At 42.4% G+C, this 19,912-nt stretch overlaps 1 protein-coding gene across 1 annotated transcript in view; it reads right to left on the minus strand.

Moving 5' to 3' along the window:
* Positions 1-19,912, minus strand: part of IQCH (IQ motif containing H) — a 127,557-nt gene that overhangs the window by 57,584 nt on the left and 50,061 nt on the right. The window contains exons 12-14 of the mRNA XM_070953366.1: positions 16,014-16,189; positions 9,701-9,973; positions 3,438-3,629 (exon numbers count right to left, since the gene is read on the minus strand). Coding sequence (XP_070809467.1) covers positions 3,438-3,629; positions 9,701-9,973; positions 16,014-16,189 — 641 coding nt within the window. The remainder of the gene's footprint in view (positions 1-3,437; positions 3,630-9,700; positions 9,974-16,013; positions 16,190-19,912) is intronic.

The raw sequence follows: 19,912 nt of genomic DNA on the forward strand, positions 1-19,912 counted from the left end.
TTGTAGAGTCAAAATGTTCAAGTTTGGCAAATTTAGAATTTCTAAATAGCGGGGTAGCCCTTTGAGTATTGCTCCGAGGGCTCCAATTACAATCGGGACAACACACGATTTCTTTTTCCACAGTCGCTCAACTTCAATTTGCAAGTCCCGGTACTTTGTGATTTTTTCTTGCTGCTTATCTTCAATCCGTGCATCATCAGGTATTGCAATGTCAATGAACCATACTTTTTTCTTTTCAACTATTGTTATGTCAGGTGTGTTGTGGACCAAGTGCCTGTCAGTCTGAATCCTAAAGTCCCACAAGATCTTGAGTTTCTCATTCTCTAAAACTTTCTCAACCTGATGTTCCCAGTGGGTGTTGTTGTTGTTGTTGTTGTTGTTGTTGTTGTTGTTGTTTATTATTATTATTATTATTATTATTATTATTATTATTATTATTATTATTATTATTAACATTTTCCAACTTGGCCACCTGTATTAAAAAAAGAAAATGTACCTTAACTTTGTTAATGCAGATATTTTATTTCTACAATTGTCCTTGGGACTGGTTTGTTGTTTTCTACTGTATGTATTTATTGCAAGGATAGATACATAAAGTTCCAACTTTATTAATTTCAGCACAGAATTATTACTGACATCAAACCCTAGTGGCTTAAACTCTTGAAATCTGTGAATCCTCTGGATGGAAATTTATTTGCAGATTTTTTCCCCCCATTACTTTCCCGGACTAAAATATGTTCTATATTTTGAATCTTTCAACCTCAACATCCCAACAGCAGAAAAAGAGACATTAGGAAAATGTGGGTAGCATCACCCAGTGTTTTATGAGTTTGGAAGCTCAGGTTGCCAAATCTCACTTTAATTCTGCACCTGGATGTGTTGTTTCCATTGTCAGTTCACAGAGATCCACCAAGAACCTCAACTTAGAGACCAACGGATCCAAGCAGTGCAATTCATTTTCTGCAATTTTTTTTCCACCATTCATTTCTACTCCATAACAGTTTTATGATATGGTTGGTTTGTTTGTTTTTCCAATTTGTGGCTGATCGTTTTTAGCACTCTCATGCACTGCACTAAAAGCTGCATTAGAATGACCCCAATTTAATTATGTTCTTCTGTCAGATTCCTTTGGTTCAATTCTGGCTAGTACCTGGGACATAAAAGAGGGTCTAGGGTGGGCTATACTCAACCTCTGATTAGTTTCTGGAAGTTCGGAATGGCCAAAATCACGGCCTGCACAAGAGGCAATAAGTAAGCAAATGAAACTACTGAGACCTTCAGAGTAGAGCAATAACAATAGAGGAAGTCTTCGGGTTACAACCATTTGTTCAGTGACTGTTTGAAGTTAAGAAGGTGCTGAACAAGTGGTAGTTACAACCAGCTCTCAAAGTTCTGGCTGTGGAAGAAGGCTGCAGTCACGTGATCAAAATTTGGGCATTTGGTGACCAATCTGAATTGATTAACTGATCACAGCCTCCTCCAGTCATGTTCTCCTGTCTGTTTTAACCTTCCATGCCTACCTATCTCCCTGCCATCTTCCCATTTTTTGTCCAGCCTGGAGTTCACCACCTGCCCATTGACCCAACTGCCACCAGATATCACCTTCGTTGTCTTCTTCATCCTGCTACTAGCCCAGGATCCAAATGCTGGCTGAGGGTGCAACCCAAGATATGTCTGGCCAGCATTTCAGGATGGTGGAGCTTCGTCTGATTCAGGGAGCTTGCCAGGCCCAGCCAGGGGAGAGGCAGCGGGATGGAGCCGGGGAAGGAGGCGGGGTGGTGGTGTGGGTGAAAGACCCTCGTCTTCCATTACTGGCACGAGGAGCAATAGCCCACAGACTGTGGACAGCATAGTGGGGTGGGATGGAGAGCAGTGGCGGCTCCTTGGGTGAAGGTGGCAGCTGTGTGAGAATCAAGGTTTGTGGTGGTGGCAGAACTGAAGGGTGCAGAGGGATAAAGGCACAGTGGGAGCTCTTTAGCTCATCTTAGAAGCTTGTCTGGAGAACCAGCCTGTGGGCTTCAGAGAGGGAGGGAGGGGAGCCCAGTGCTTCATCTGCTTGCTTAGCCAGCTTTCCTCCTGCAAGGCATCGCAAAGGGTCAAGAGCTTCCAATGCGAGCTGGGAGGGGGGGAGAATAGGTATGGAGGGAGGAGTTGAAGCAGAGGCAGTTTGTGCAGGGCAGAGAAGCACGAGATCCTGGCCTAACCACTGCAATGGGGACTGCTGGAACTGTGGCAATCATATGATGTTTTGTTTAGCAACTGCTTCACTTAGCGATGGAAATTCTGGCCCCAAACTGAGGGTCATAACCTGAGGACTACCTCTAGACTAGAGGAAGAGAAGGATGAAATACTCCAGGAGTTGCCTATGGAGATTCTCAATCATCCGAGTCATGGGTGTCTTCAGCTGGAACTGAGCCAGCTTCTTGGATGAGAAGCGAAACGTTTTCGAAGGAAAAAACCCCAGGAAAGTGCAGCTGCCTTTTGGAAAAAGCATCTGCAGTTGGAGTTGAGCACTGGGATTCATGACTGGGATAAAATGCATGATGGGTAAATAAGAGGATACTTCTATTAAGACACAGAAGTTCAAATAAGTATTCAGGGAGTAAACAGTGCATTGTTTTAATACGTTGCATAAAGTTCTATTGTGTTTCCATAAAGCTTTTTGTCAGGTTTCGAGGTCGTCTCATATAAATTGCATTTCAAACAAAGTCTTTGAAGAAAACTCCCATTTATTTAGCATGACATTCTAACTCCGACTGCATCGCAGCCAACACTGACTTCCAGATCCAAAACCCTCCCTTTCCATTCCCCACTCCCCTGCACTCATTGGCCATCTTCCAAGTCACTCTACCCCTAATCTACTGCTCCAGCTCAAAGGAATTTCCCCCCTCCCATCCCATCTCCTAGGGGATATTATCTCCAGGGAAAATAAGTAGGTGAAAAGTCAAGCGTCCCTTTCCAGATGCCTCCGCTTCTCCTTATGTCAGCACTAGAGTAAATGCAGCTTGAAGTGCTGACACTTTTTTTTCTTTTCTGCCCAAAGATTTAAAAATACGGCATAGTCTATATAGACTAACAAATTTATTTTAGTAGACGCTTGCAAGAACTTCAGTATACAAGCATTAATTCTTATTCCACAAAATATTATGTCACTATGGTTTATATATTATTAATATTGGTTAAGATGACATAACATGAGGTCAACCTATCAACCTGATTTGTCCTTAATCAAAGCACTGTTTGAAAATAGTTACCACTGAATTCCTGATAAATTATTATATTTATCAAACTGATATCTGCTACAATTAGAAGAGGTTCTAATGGTGACTGATCCAGAACCGACAGCCTGGAAGGAGAAGAATCACCTGGACTTTCCCTTCTAGGCTTTGCTTTTTGAGATCACCTGCTCAAAATTTAGGCAATCCAAAGTGACTTACATGAGCCCATCTCTTATTCCACATCTCTGGTCCGTATCGATGATGTTCCTTCAGAATCCAAGCGTAGCACTTGAGATGCTTAGCGATGTCACAAAAGGCAGTCCCATTTCCCCCAAATTCATTATCCATCTTGAACACCCAACGTTGCACTTCTGGGTTGTCTATAATCAGCTGACTGAGGGCCTCAATCATCTGGAGGAGAAAAATGTGAAGGTTTTATTTTCCATTTTAGTCCTTCTCGTTCTGTAACTCGGTCCAGATGTTAAAACCTTATTCCAAACCTTGGTCCAGATGTTAAAACCAAGAGAGAAGGAACATAAGAGCACTAGGTACTGTATGATTAGGACCAGAACAGAATAACAGAGTTCGGAGGGACCTTGGAGGTCTTCTAGTCCAACCCCCTGCTTAAGCAGGAGACCTTATACTATTCCAGACAAGTGGCTGTCTAGTCTCTTCTTAAAAGAGATGAAGTGATGAAGCACTCACTTCTGAAGGCAAGCCGTTCCACTTGTTCTCACGGTTAGGAAATTTCTCCTTAATTCTAGGTTGCTTCTTTCCTGGATTAGTTTCCATCCATTGTTTCTTGTTCTGCCTTCAGGTGCTTTGGAGAATAGGTTGACCCCCCTCTTCTTTGTGGCAGCCCCTCAAATATTGGAACCCAACTATCCTGTCACCCCTAATTCTTCTTTTCTCTAAACTGGCCATACGCAATTCCTGCAGCCGTTCCTCATACGTTTTAACCTCCAGTCCAGCCCCCGAGTCATCTTTGTTGCTCTTTTCTGCACTCTTTCTAGAGTCTTCACATCTTTTTTTTATAATATGGTGACATATTATAAAAAAAACCATTTGAAATGTATTATTTCAAATATTGAAACAGTACTTTTCAAACAGTAATTTCAAATAGTGAAATAATATTGACTATTTGAAATATACCGCTATCCATTTTTTTACTAGATAGAAAAATACTCCTTGTTAAGGAGATGGAAAGTATAAACTTTGGAAAGAGACTGACTTGGGAGGAATTTGTTACAGTGGCTCATATACTGGAATTTAAGGAATCTTTTATTATTTGAACAATCCACATAGAATTATTATTTATTTGTTCCGGGTCTCATTATTTGCTCCTTCTGAAAGTCCAATAAATGGGTTTTCTCTTGACGACCCCTACAGAAATGAAATGGATCAATAGAATTGTAAAGATTGCACCAATGGAAAGAATTATGAGCTATCTTTAAGTGAAAATTGAACTGTGCCTTAAATTATTGCCACCTTCCTTTGATTATTTAACACCTCTCGCTAGTATTTCATAAGGAGCTTACAGCAGGAAATGAAAATAACATGAGACAAATAGACGCAAAAGTAGAATTTCAGGGTACAGTTCAAACCAATGACAATAACGTTGTGGTCAACATGTTGGGCACATCACACTGTAGTATATTATTTTTATATAACTATGATTAATAGTTCAGGGTATAAGTTGACCTGCCTGCATTATCTACTTTTTATCTAATGAGAGGCTCACAGCCTGTGGCCCCAGTTTCACACTTAGCACCCCCAGACTGGGACACTAGATTTTCAAGCAAAATGGCTGAATTTTGGCAATGTTTATTTATTGATTTCAGTGAGTGAGTGAGTGAGTGCGAGGGAGGGAGGGAGGGAGGGAGGGAGGGAGGGAAGGAGGGAGGGAGGGAGGAAGAAAGGAAGAAGGAAGGAAGGAAGGAAGGAAAAGGGAGGGAGGGAGGGAAGGAGGGAGGGAGGGAGGGAGGAAGAAAGGAAGGAAGGAAGGAAGGAAGGAAGGAAGGAAGGAAGGAAGGAAGGAAGGAAGGAAGAGGGAGGGAGGGAGGGAGGGAGGGAAGGTAGGAAGATTTTCTGCTTCTCTGAAAATCCTCATTCTTTCGCTAATATCCTTACAAATCAAAGAGCTGTCTTCTTGGGGAGGTCTCGGGATGATTGGTATTTATTTATTTATTTATTTATTTATTTATTTATTTATTTATTTATTTATTTATTTATTTATGGTTCGATTTATATGCCGCCCTTCTCCGGAGACTCAGGGCGGCTTACAATGCATTAAGCAATAGCCTTCATACTCTTGTATATACCTGCTTAGTAGGGCTTTCAGGCCCCCACCAAGTGGTGTTCTTTTTTATACAAAGTCAGCTTATTGCCCCCACAATCCGGGTCCTCATTTTACCTACCTCGGGAGGATGGAAGGCTGAGTCAACCTTGAGCCTGGTGAGATTTGAACTCGCAGTAATTGCAGGCAGCTGGCAGCTAAGTGCTACTTTAACAGCACTTAGTCCACTGCGCCACCAGGCTCCTAATGGTAGGTGAAGTTATAGTCCTTAAACCTGCAAAAATGCCTATGCTCATTATAGGGAAAATACTCTGGAAACTCATAAATCAGCCAAGGATATCTGACCTCATGAAATAATCAGCTGCCAGTGTAGCTATTTTCTCTGGTACTGAGTAAACAGCAGTCTTCTAAAGTATGGGAGATGCCCACTCATTACAAAGCAAGGATGGGTGAGAAGCCACACAGCCCAGGGAGCCTTCCAATACAGCCAAAGATTGGCTTTTTGAGACTTTTTTCAGACCATTGCATCAACCTCTAACATCTTTAGGTTTTCCTGGAACACAAGCAGGTAGAGGATTTTTTTCTAAAAACAATCATTCATTGAAAACTGGAAAAGTGAATGATATAAATAAGTTTTAACCTAATTGTTCATAATTGCTACTGGTGCTCCAGGATGCTTCAGTCCTTGAAAACTAGTAAGAACTGCACATTAAAAAGCAATGTTTTGAGGTAGGAAGGAGACCCATTCAGGTGTTTTCGTTCTGGAAAGCTCAACCTGGAGAAGTGCCCAATGATGTTCTAATGATGCAGGCTTCCCAGCAAGCACCTGTACATTGAGCCTGAATGTCTGCAGGAGAGAATCCAGTTTGGCTCCCACAGATAGGATCTGGCCCCAATGGAAGCAATATGCATAGAGCTGTATACCCCAAATCTTCTGTCCTCCAGACATCCATCTTTTTCCACGCATAACTGCTGTAACTTTGGGAGCCAATGTTTTTTGCGTGACATCAGTAGAAGCTGGAAACGTACCTAGAACACGGATGGGCTGAGTGCTGAGCAAGGACTACATAGGATTACATAGGCTCTATAGGATTCAACTGCAATGAGTCATTTGATGACACGCTACACTTATATTGATAAAAAAGAACATGTATAGCTCAGGGTTGAATTGGGGGAGAGGGTCCTTCATGCTCTCTTGGTGGTTTTCTTGCAGCATTTATGATGTTACCTAGTTTGATAATGAAACATTTGCAAGAAATCCACCATGCTCAGAGACCACCGACAACACCACATTGATATCTTGCTTGCTTGTAATTCTTTATCAATTCTGTCTAATGCTGTAGAAGACTCTTAATTTTTATATGGTCAAAAGGAAACCGTCAGAACGTCCACTTCATGCCTGCATTTTGCAATTGTTCAATGCCAATCTGCCATGGACCTGGGGAGAGGGTGGAAGGAAAGGGGAATGCTTGGGGGAAAGTGAATGATGCAAAGAAGCAGGCCTCTCCGAGATGAGTTCTCAAGGTCATTTCTCTGGGAGAAGAATGCAGCTGCACCAGTGACTGTTTCAAAACCATGTCTTTTAAAACTGATTGGCGATATGTGGGGGGAGAACCAGCAAGGGGAAGTGTCTGGGAGAGAAAAAGTTATACCTAAGGATTTGGCACGTGAACCTCAGTTCTGGCTTTCCTTACGTGGTGGCTCAGTGGCTAAGACGATGAGCTTGTCCATTGAAAGGTTGGCAGTTCAGTGGTTCGAATCCCTAGTGCCGCGTAATGAGGTGAGCTCCTGTTACTTGTCCCAGCTTCTGCCAACCTAGCAGTTCGAAGGCATGTAAAAAATGCAAGTGGAAACATAGGGACCACCTATGGTAGGGAGGTAACAGCGTTCCATGCGCCTTTGGTGTTGAGTCATGCCGGCCACATGACCACTGAGACGTCTTCGGACAGTGCTGGCTCTTCGGCTTGAAATGGAGATGAGCACCACTCCCTAGAGTTGGGAATGACTAGCACATATGTGCGAGAACTTTTACCTTTAATCCACTTGACCTGTAGTAAACTATACCTTTATCAACAAATGAAAGGATCGTACTTGCCTAAAGGTTCAAGTTAAGGCAGGGCTGACAGGTACATGAACTATTTTTAGTTTTGATTTCATTGACAAAACCTATATTCCACAGCACTCCATTCCATCTCCATGTATAAGATTGTACATATTGTTCCTAAAATTGGGTCAATTTAGAACTGGAAATGCCTTCCATTTCCTCCTCCAGAATCTAATTCAAAACATACACTCTCTATGAAGAATAAGCTGCGGTCCTAGATTGGTCTTCACAGTCTCAAATGGTCCCCTATAAAACGGAGAAGTATATTGAGGGACAAAAAGCCTTAACAATTTAAGTAGCTGTAAAATTGGCACATTGCTTCAATAATTATGTAAATGAGTTCCTGTATGCAGATGTATTTGCAGGATAATTCAAGTCCACTGTTTGGGAACTTTATTATGAAAAAAATGTATTGTGGATTATTGTTGAGATCCTTATTAAGATTATTAACAATGAGCAATTGTTATTGCAGTTACTTGGAGAAAAATATATCATTAACTTCAACTAAACTTACTTCCAAGCAAACTGTGAGAATTTTAAAATGGATGGACTTCAACTCCCAGAAATCTCCAGCTAGCATGGCTGCCTGGGGAATTCTGGGAATTGAAGCCCACTCATTTTAAAGCTGCCAATGTTGAGAAGCACTGTTGTAAGGTCTCAAAATGGGGCCCTCAGATGGAGCTTGGAGAAGATTTTGTTGGCCCTCTCATAAAACCACAGCAATGGTGAATGCAGCAAATCAAGAGTGCCCATCATCAGAAGGAGGCAAACTATATCCAGGGCTGCAGTCTGCTGGCATTTTTATTTTCAGAGATTATCTCTGTACTTTGCGTGGAACCAAGTAGGCTCTCTTAGCGGAAAGATGCTTGAGGTTGGTGCTCTGCACTGCAGAATCCTTGTTGCCGAAATCAAGGAATCAAGGAAATCAAGGAAAGAGCACCTGGGCATTACACCAATGCCTTGAATAAAAAAATATGGATGAACAAAGGTTTGCACTTCAACCCTCTGGCAAAGGAACCCATAGCTTCCTGTAATGGTATGTGGGAATGACCTTGGGAGACTGGGGTGAGGGGAGATGCTGCCTTGGGAACGGTCAGATAAGTGAAGGCATAGCCTGCAGCTGCACAATGGGTGGAGAAAGAGGGTCAGAAGGGACCCTCCCGAAATTCTTGGGCTGTAAAAGAGACAGTGGAAGGTTTGTACTTTCTGACTTTCAAGACTGACGACAGCCTTCCCGATCAGACTAGAAAGGAAACACAGCCAGATAAACTAATTCTACTTTATTGTAAGGCTACATTAACGGAATTGGGCAACGAATGAAGGCAAATGTAGGTGTCCCTGGATAATGTTGCAGGATCCAATCTGGGTCACATTCATTCTCTGAGGATGGGCTCCAGCATGAGTCTGAAAGTTTGGAAGACTAAACCTCTGGTCCTGGTGACCGACCCAGATTGGATCTTGCACAATTGTGCAAGTCTGAAAGTACAAATCTTCTCCTTGACAGCCCCAAAACTAGGGAGGATCCCTTCTGAACCTTTTTCTCTGCCCATTATACAGCTGAGGGCTATATCTTCTCTTATCTGATTGTTCCCCTAGGCCAGGGGTCAGCAACCCGTGGCTCTGGAGCCACATGTGGCTCTTTCATCATCTCTGCTGCGGCTCCCTGTCGCCGGTTGGCTCCACAATTGATAGGGCTTTTGGTTAGGACCCGTGGAGGAAAAAATAACACCTCACTAGGAGGAGACTCTGTAGTGGGGGAACTGGACTTCCGGCTGGCTCCAGAATTAAACAGGGGGCTTCCAGTTAGGACCTTTGTGGCTCTTTGAGTGTTTAAGGTTGCCGACCCCTGCCCTAGGCAGCATATGTCTCTCTCCCAAGGTCATTGCCATATACCATAACACTCCCTTACTGACCATTCAGGAACTGAGTTCCGGGGCTGAGTCAATTATGGACCTCAGTCCTCTGATACTTTGGCAGCAGAAGTTGAGGTCTATCCAAGTAAGAATGGAAGGAAAAGAAATGGCGCCTCCAAATAGTCTCAGCTCAGATTTCCTGACCTGCCCAATCCGTGGCCAGTCTTACCTGATGCCTGCTATAGATGTCATATTGCCCGGGAGGCACCGGAACACCTGCAGCATCAAAGACTCTTTTGTTTCCGGACTTGGTGCTGTAAAGATGAGCCACTTCTGGATCAGAACCGAGAATGGGCAAGTCTAGCACATCGGCCACTTCCAGGTCATCTTGGTTCAGAAGGCCTCCCACGATATAGGCTTCCTTGCCTTGGACCAGGTTTCTGACCCTTTTAAGGATCTTAGGGCTGTATTTCAAGAAGGAGGCCAGGGACATGGGGCGGTTCTGGAGGAGGAAGACATTAGTCTCGTTAAGAAGTGCGCTTTCTCTTCCTTCCACCAAGCTAATTTATAATGTTGAGTGCAATAAATACATTATTAATAGCAGGCTGGGTTATGACCTATCCTGTAGCGTAGCAGTTTAAATTGATAAAAGCTGTTGGGGTGAGGTTCCATAATCACTCACATCTTTAGTGTGTCGGAAATGGGCTCGCTGGGAATAAAACTAATTACTACACATCTGTATTTATTTGATCCATGCGGAATTCTCCTTCTGTCACTCGGAAGAGAAGCTTGCAGCCCTCGGATAACAGTGATTCATCTCAACACTTCTGGCACCATTTGATTCTACCACGTCAGGGGGAAAAAATCAATACCAAAAAAATAAAAATAAAAATGAAGAATGCACACCAAGCTGTCCGAGTTTGTATTTCAGCCCACCAAAATCAGTATTTTAAACGGCTCTTTCAGCAAATGATTTCATTTACAAAACACCTTTTACGTGCCATATTCTTTTCCAGAGGATAAACAGTTTCATTAGCTACAAACCCTTCCTACAACAGTCATTCAGGTCAAAAAGGTTTGTTTAAAAGATTAGAAGACAAAAGTTTGGAATGTGTCACAAATTCTATTTTCGGTGCATCTCCACAACATATAGACTGTATATCAGAAAACTGGTTGTTCGCAAACATAAATTGTGCTGGAATATTCATCTGGGATCTGTGATTGCCTGAAACTCTCTCTTAATGATACTCTCAGTAGCAAGCCTATTTTGTCTTTATAATCTGTAAAATGGCCTGCTATAAAGCGTGCCTAAAATAGGAGAGGAATAAACGAAAAATATGTAGAAATGGATAAAAGCATGAACCTGTGCAGGGATCTGGCAACAGCATAAACAAGTAAGACCAGCTGTGTACCTAACCAATTGGTAATATTTAGAGCACATTCTTCTAGAGACTTGTATTGTGTTGTGTTGTTGTATTGTATTAAATTGCATTGCATGTAAAGCCACTATAAATCCGCCCCTTTAATTATAGTGATAGATTAGAAAAAGCTTAACACCATCATATGCTAAAATCTAAATATCTGCATGGGATCTAAAACTCCAGAGCCCTGATGCTTTTTCAAAGATACAGACACCCTCTTATGTCATCTCATCCTCCTGCTTCTGAAAGTCCCCAAAGAGTGCCAAAGAATGACCAAGGAAGCTCAGGCCCTCTCTGTCTATGTAAGCCGCCTAAAGTAGCCCCAGAGCGAGATAGGTAGCAAATAAATTTAACAAATAAATCATAAATGAATGAATGAATGCAGACCCAGAGATGTCCTCCAAGAAATCTGAGCTTATTTTGTTTGCAATCCTCTCATGTTGCATTTTATACTGACCAAGCTCTGATATTATGTTTGCATACAGGTAGTCCTCAACTTACGACCACAATGTTGCTAAGTGAGATGTTTGTTAAGTGAGTTTTGCCACGTTTTACGACCTTTCTTGCCACAGTTGTTAAGTGAATCATTGCAGATGTTAAGTTAGCAACATGGTTGTTAAGCGAATCAGGCTTCCCCATTGACTTTGCTTGTCAGAAGTTCACCCAAGCGGGGATCACATGACCCCGGGACACTGCGGCCGTCATACATGCGAGTCCGTTGCCAAGCATATGAATTCTGATCATGTGACCAAGGAGATGCTACAGCAATCATAAGTATAAAAATGATCATAAGTCACTTTTTTCAGTGCCATCGTAACTTTGAATGGTCACTAAATGAACTGTTGTAAGTCGAGGACTAACTGTACATGACTCTTAATGCCCGTTTCTCATCACATTTGCAGTTCTAACTTTAATTCCAGGGTTTAGCTTTCTTTGATAAAGAATTCATTGTCTGCTCGCCCAAGTTATTGAAAATGCACTCTTTATGCCCCACGCACCCGTGCCTCCTGGCCTATGTTTATTTTCTTTCTTTTTTTTTAACAGATGAAAATAAATTTATTTAACAAAATTAAGAAATTTAGATTGGGGAATTATATATACGTACAATATTTCATTTGCAAAAAGCATTTTAAAAATACAGCAACTTGTGACATGATTAGCAAACGAGTTAAGCATGTACCAGATGACATGACAAATGGATACAGAGTTGGCTTCAAATCACAATGTTTGTCAACAGTTTCTCATCAAAGTGGTGATGTATTAAATGTGATTTTGTAAGATTCAACCCTTTCAACATTTTCATTAATGACATTGATATGGAAGGAATATTTAATGGAGTTAATATTTAACAAAGACATTAGAGAAGCGGAATGAAAAGTCTTCTAATTTCTTCTTCTTTTTTTTTTCATTTATTTTCATTTCTAATGGTCAGTAACAAACTTACTGCTTACATAACAGACAACACAAATGGGCAACACAAAGCTAATAAACTGTATTCAGCAATCCAGATGTTCTGAGCCACAATTTTCCTCTTTCTTCTGGCCAAAAAGAGGCTTGTATCACAAGTCATATATTTAACAACGTCTGTATAAAAACAATGAATCGGCTAAACTATACAAACAAGCTTGTAACAGCACAAAATTTAAGAGCTGGCAGATATGCCTGTTGTGATAGTACAACACAAACAGAGTTCTTGTAGAGAACAGCATCATAATTTTATAGTTTTAATAATGACCCAGAAATCTTCTTCCAGTGAAAAGGATTTATACTTCATGCACAGAAATGAATAAGCAACCCTTGGGATACAGGCAAGATCCCCAACTTCAACAGAGTTTATGGGATTTGCCTAGGACCCCCATTTATTGCATTGCAGCAGGATCAAAAAAATCTAGGGGACCAGAGAACCCTTCCTTTAGAGCGGATATATTATTTTTTATTTTTATCTCACCTTACTGATTTTTATAAATAGCTCAAGGGAGCGAATGTGTCTAATACTCCTTCCTTCTATTCCTCCCACAACAACCAGCCTGTGAGATGGGGACTGACAGGCTGGGGAATCAAATCTGTCTAGACGGTTCAAAACTACGACTAATCCAGCACCCCTCAATTAAAAACAGAAAGTAATTCAAGGGCACGGAGTGGAAAGTCATAAATTGGTGTCAGCGTCTCAGCACTGACGTAGAAAAGGGAGGATGAAGCCTGAACTTTTGCCTGCTAAATCCCTTTGAAGATTCGGTCTCCTCGGAGATGAGGAGGGGGGAAACATTCCTGTGAACTGACGGAAAAGGAATCAGGAGAGTGACTTGGAAGATAGCCAATGAGAAGCAGAGAATTGGGGATTGGAAAGGGAGGGATTGGGGGGCAAAGGTCAGTGTTGACCGCGAAGAGTCAGGATCAGGTTGCTGTGCTCGAATAAAGAGAAAATTTCCTTAAAGATTGGCAGTTTGGAAGTTCATTTATTTTGAGATAGCATCGAAACCTGACAATAATTTTGCTACAATAATAAAAATGAGAGAGGGTAAAGGAGCATAAAACACAGAAAAAATTCTGAACTTATGTTGTTTTTACAGGTCTTATACTGTAGACCAGGGGTGTCAAACTGGCGGCCCGCAGGCTGGATGCGTCACACGCAGGCCACGCCCACACCAGCTCCATGAAAGGGAAAGACATTGCAAAGCGTCATGTGACGGCAATGTGACATGGCGAGTTTGACACCCGTGCTGTAGACAAGTCCTTCACAAGGCTGAAATCCCATAGGCCAGCATGGAAAAGAGCTATTCACTTAGCACCTATCCAGTTTAAACCAGTGGTGGGTTTCAGCCAGTTCGTACCACTTCGGGAGAACCGGTTGTTAACTTTCTGAGCAGTTTGGCGAACTGCTTGTTGGAAGAAATCATTAGGGCAGAGAACTGGTTGTTAAATTACTTGAATCCCACCACTGGTTTAAACCCTGAGAAGGCCCGGAGAGATGAAGGGTCCAGGGTGCCTCCTTGTGGCCTGACCATTAGTGAAACCTCTGCCTAACCACCTAGTTTTGACCTGCCTCGCTCTGTCTGGCCAAAATTGAACAGAATCAGGTGTGGTACTGGAAGACCAGAGGTGGGTTCCAGCAGGTTCTGACCAGTTCTGGAGAACTGGTAGTGGAAATTTTGAGTAGTTTGGAGAACCGGTAGTAAAAATTCTGACTGGTCCCGCCCCCATCTGCCTCCCGAGTCCCAGCTGATCGGGAGGAAATGGGGATTTTGCAGTAACCTTCCCCTGGATTGGGAACGGAATGGAGATTTTACAGTATCCTTCCCCTGCCATGCCCACCAAGCCACACCCACCAAGTCATGCCACGCCCACCAAGCCACACCCATAGAACTGGTAGTAAAAAATTTTGAAACCCACCACTGTGGAAGACGTGCCTCTGCCCTGTATCAGTGGGGATGGAAAGATTCCCCTTGTTGCGACTGTGATGCTGATATGCAACTATTAAACACATTGTGCAAGACTGGCCACGACAGTGTGCATTCTCTGGTTCCCTAGAAGATCTGCACGAAGCAACGCCAGAGGTGACTGTCTGGACAGCTGAACTGGGCATCCAGTTTTGAGGCCACTGCCGATACACCCATAGAATGTTTATCTATAATTACGTGTGGACTGTGTATATATGTTTACTTCTCTTCTGGCATGTTCTCATCATATGCTAAATAAATAAATAATGTCTTATTGAATCTTAGGGCTGGAAGTGATTTGGAGGTCTTCTAGTCCAACCCCTGTCCAAGCAGGAGACCTTATTCCTTTCCAGACAACCGGTTGTCCAGTCTATTTTTGAAAATCTCCAGTGTTGGAGCACCCACAACTTCTGGAGGCAAGCCTTTCTACTGATTAATTCAGGAAATTTCTGAATTTAGTTTCAGGTTGGATCTTTCTTTAACAAGCTTCCATCCACTGCGTCTTGTCCTACTATCAGATCCAACAATTTGTACCTGAGGGTAGGCAATATATAATAGAAAATATAATATAGAATATTTTTATCTACACACACACATATACTGTTGTGACCAAGGCCCAAGTAGTGATTACCAAACACAATTCAGTCCTGAACAAACTTATTTTATTAAAACAGCTGAGAATTAATTCATTCTCAGCTTAGTCCAAAACAAATTCTTCATAACCAGTCCTACGGCCTCATCACCAACCTTTGATGTCTTTGGCAACCTGCCAAAGGCTTTTCTTGGCAAAACCCCCACAAAGTTCAAGAGACGCTGATAAGAAGCACTGGAATCAACATCGCTTTTCTACAAAGAACCCAACGGCTCGTTGCTGCTCTTTTAAGCCTTATGGGAGGGGCCAATCATCTTCTGGCCTTACTCCCGAGTCGTCCTTTTTGCTTCAGCTTTTTGCTTTTTGCTTGCCTTCTGGCAGCTCTTCGCATGCCATGCGTGCACTAGGAACAGGCTCCTCCTGTTCCTCTGCCTCTCTGCTGTCCGCCTCTAGAGGCTCCAGAGTTCACGCATCGCTCCTAGATGGTCTTGGCCCCATCTCTGCCTCCGATGCAGAGCCCTCGTCCGGGCCTTCCCCAGACTCCAGGACTGGCCCATTGTCTTCCCCAGCTTCCTCACTGTCCGACTCCGCTGCCAGGTCCGCAGGCTGCTGGCGGACCACAACATATACACACATACAAATATAATGTGTGTATACACACACACAGTACACACACACACACACACACATATATAATTGTGTGTGTGTGTGTGTGTGTGTGTGTATGTATAAAAGAATATATAATAGAAAATAAGAACTATCTGCACACTTCAGCCACGGGATATGTGAGCAGTATTTTGTGCAATTTGCTTTCCATAATGTGGTCAACCTCTGAAGTTCATCATCTTAAAAGGGGCCAGGCGTTGGGCAGAAATCAGCAGTGAAGGCCTAGCTGAGCTCAGCTTTCAGCCTGAAAAACTCAACTGGACTTTTATTTCTATCACTCTTTTAACTAGTCACTTAATCTGTGCAGCTCTTAACACTTGCAATAATATTTCACTGATGGGTACCAGAGCGTTGCAAGTTATAAAATTTCCAATTTAATTTTACGGCATTCCCCCCAGCTATAGTAATTAGAAGATACAAACTCACAGGAAAACTGTTGATGGCTTCAGGGGTGAGGATTTTGAACCTGTCCTGTAGGTCACCAATGTCCTCGGGGTTCCCAGACCGAACGGCTGGCTGCAGACCCAGGAGTTTATTGTAGTAGCGCAGCAATTCTTCACTTAATTCTAAGGGGCAAATATAGATGACGTCCACATTTGGATCTTTAACGGGAGAAAAAAAACAATGACAAGACGACACATTGATAATCGTTGACAAAAAGGTAACATTGCTTGAGGTTTTCCATTATCCTATCACCTGAGAAAGTAGGTATTTTAACTTTTTGTTCCTTTGACTCCTCGGTTCCATCCTGCTTACTAAAGGCAAAACAACTTGTAGAACAACTGGCTTTCAGAATGAAGTCTGCAACATGCTAGCACAAAATCTCAGGTAACACAGCTAAATGACTGGCTTTGTAGCTTGGCAGGAAGGGTGTGTGGTTTGGAAAACGAAGTTCAACAGACTCTATCGGTGTTTCTCAATATCAGCAACTTTTAAGATGGTTGGACCGCAACTCCCAGAATTCCCCAGCCAGCATGCTAGATGGGAATTCTGGGAGTTGAAGTCCACCCATCTTAAAGTTGCTGAGGTTGTGAAACACTGGACTATACAAAGCTCAGCTACCGGCTCTTAGAAGTCAGCACAGACAGTAATCTCATAAAATCAATCAATCAATCTTGCTTTGTACTGTTTTTTCCCAAAGAAGGTCCTAGTATGGAGCAGTTAGAATGCCTCCTTAGAAGTACTTCTCCTAAGCAATGAGCCTTGTGCTTGTGGCACAAAATGCTTGTGTAAGCGACCCAAAAGCCCTCCAGTTCCATTTTTGTTGGAAGCATCTTAATATGGAGCATTTCCCTACTCATCTTAAACTAAATATACTCAATTCCTTCCCTTTCTTTTCACAGGACCTAATTTCTACTCCTCACTGCACTTACTCTGGATCCTTCTTGAAATGTGGTGATCAGAATTTGACAGAGTATATTTAAAGTAGGCTTTGATCAAAGCAGGCTGTAATGGAATGATTACTTCCCATGATTTAGAAATTGTACTTCTGTTGATGTAGCTTAAAACTGCATTTGCCTCATTGTGCTCGTGATTCACAACCAGCCCGCATCCGCTTAGTATTCCAAGATCTTCAGCAGATGGGGAGACTCACTGACAAAACATCTCAGCCCTGGAGACCAAGCTTCACAATAGTAAGAAAATAGGTGGGCAGGTGAATTAAGCACTTGTGCGAGATTAAGTATTTTGCAAGATCAGGATAGGAAGTTTTCCCCCCTTTGGGAATTAATGCCAAAGCATCCAGGATAACTCAAAGGAATAAAGAAAGGTAGAAGAACAGCAAAGGTTTCGGGCTCTCTTATGTACTGACTTTTAATAATGGAATAACAGAGTTGTAATTGACCCTGGAGGTCTTTGAGATCAAGCAGGAGAATCTATACCGTTTCAGACAAAGGGCTGTCCAGTCTCTTCTTAAAAACCTCCAGTGATGAAGCACCCACAACTTCTGGAGGCAAGCTGTTCCACTGGTTAATTGTTGTGTCAGAATAAGAAAATATATCATCATCATCATCATCATAGATGATTTGAAGAAGTTGTTTAATTGCTTAACGCATTGTAAGCCGCCCTGAGTCTCCGGAGAAGGGCGGCATATAAATCAAATCAAATAAAATAAAAAGTTGTGAAAAACAGAATTTGGTGAAATGATAACCAGGAGTGTAATAAGAGCCTATACGGGGGGGAGGGGGGAGAGGGAGAGGAAGGGAAAGGGAAAGAGAAGGGAGGGAGAAAGAGGGGGAGGGAGAGGGAGGAGAGAGAGGGAGAGCAAGAATGCATAGTTGTTATGAAGTGATGGCCCTGGGATGATGACTATCCTTCTAAACACCATTTCAGAGAGATCTGCTCTTTTCAAGATTACTGAAATTGGGAGGCAACCAAAGGAGAAGTCATCAAAGTCCAAGGGTCCACCACTATTTTATTTATTTTTTATTTATTTTTTATTTGTCAAGAACATATTTGGCAATAAGTATAAGCATGGATTGGATACATAAAATAGGTACAAATAGAAGAAGCATTAGGACAGGGACGGTAGGCACGCTGCTGCTCTTATGCACGCCTATGAATCCATGCAGTTGCAATGGGAAAAGGAAGGGTTTCTTTAGAAAACTCAATTGTGTTGTCCAACCAAGGGGAGAAAAAGGAACGTGCAGGTGCAAAATGAGTATCCCTATCTTAAGAGTGCCATCAGCAGCAAGCGAAACAGAAGGCTCACTGGGTCCTTTCGGAAACTAGATGAGCAGGAAGTCAAAAGGAAACAAAAGGCAGATCAAAAGATTATTGAGCAGTGGGAAAAGTTCTCCATAGGTATTTGTCCCTATGCCTGAACTTCTCAAGAGCGGAGTTGGAGAGCTAAAGCAAATAATGCAGACAGGGGATGAGCCTTTAGACTTTGCTGATAAATTTACTGATTGTCTTAAAGTATTTTCTGGCCACTCATCAGTTAAGGAGATGGGTGATTTCTATATTCGATAAATAAATAAGAAAGATAGATTCTGGGCAGCAAACAATAAAGCAAGACAAGAACGGAAAGAAAAGCTTAATACCTTAAAAATACAACAGACACAAATGGCCAAGTTGGGCCCCTCAAATCAAGTAGGGCCTTGAGAAATGCAAGGTGAGAGGGAGGTGAAACATCCCAGAGCAGGGGGGCAGCCATCTAGCACACTCCACATACCTCTGGCAGGGTGGGGACAGAAGAAGACTCCCCAAATCACTAGGTTTCCCACTGAAACCCAATCATACCCTGTTGAATGGGCCAACATGACCCCATTTTTAAAACAAAGAAAAAAGCAGGAGGAATACAAATCTGATAGGTTAGAAATCTTTGTTTCAGATGCATTGTTGAAAATGTTATAGCTATAGCATTTAGACTTATGTACTGCTTCACAATGCTTTGCAGTCCTCTCTAAACAGTTTTCAGAGTCAGCCTCTTGCCCCCAACAATCTGGGTCCTCATTTTACCGACCTCAGAAGGATGGAAGGCTGAGTCAACCTGGAGCCTGGTGAGATTTGAAGAACCGCCAAGGCTGCTGTAAAAGGAAATCAAGTGCAGGTATGATCTGGTAGTGTTTAACAGAATAATAGAATAACAGAGTTGGAGGGGACCTTGGAGGTCTTCTTGTCTAACCCCCTGCACAAGCAGGAGACCTTATACAATTCCAGGCAAATGGCTGACCAGTCTCTTCTTAAAAGCCTCCAGTGATGGAGTACCTACAACTTCTGGAGGCAAGTTGTTCCACTGATTAATTGTTCTCACTTTCATTAAATTTCTCCTTAGTTTTAGGTTAGTTCCCTCCTTGATTAGTTTCCATCTCCTGCCTTCAGGTGCTTTGGAGAGTAGGTTATTGACCTCTTCTAAAAGAAGGGGTGTGTCAGAAGTGGGATATGAACCCATATCTCCAGTGTTTACCAAAGACTCTTCAGCAATTCTAACAATCATTTTACATTGCTCTATCTTGATCTTTCTCTCCTTCTCTCTCCCTCTCCCACTTTCCCCTCCCCTCTCCTTCTTCCCCCTCCCTTCTCTCTCTCTCTCTCTCTTTCTTCTATTTAACTTGACCAATGACCATGAACAAATGATCCAGGAAGAATTGGGAGTTTGCTGATGGTACCAAATTATTCTGGACACTAAAAAGAATTTTTCATTCTTTGCTTGGCTTCGTTCAGTGTTTCTCAACCTTGAAGGTGTGTGGACTTCAACTCCCAGAATTCCCTAGCCAGCATCTTCAAGCTGCCAAGGTTGAGAAACACTGGCTTAGTTTATTGTGCTTTCCACGTTTTCCCCTTCTTCTGCTTTCTTCGACATACTAAATCATATTGAAAGCTTC

Source organism: Pituophis catenifer, unplaced genomic scaffold, assembly GCF_029215685.1.
Source record: "Pituophis catenifer annectens isolate HBS135680 unplaced genomic scaffold, rPitCat1.0.hap2 SCAF_14, whole genome shotgun sequence".
Taxonomy (NCBI): domain Eukaryota; kingdom Metazoa; phylum Chordata; class Lepidosauria; order Squamata; family Colubridae; genus Pituophis; species Pituophis catenifer.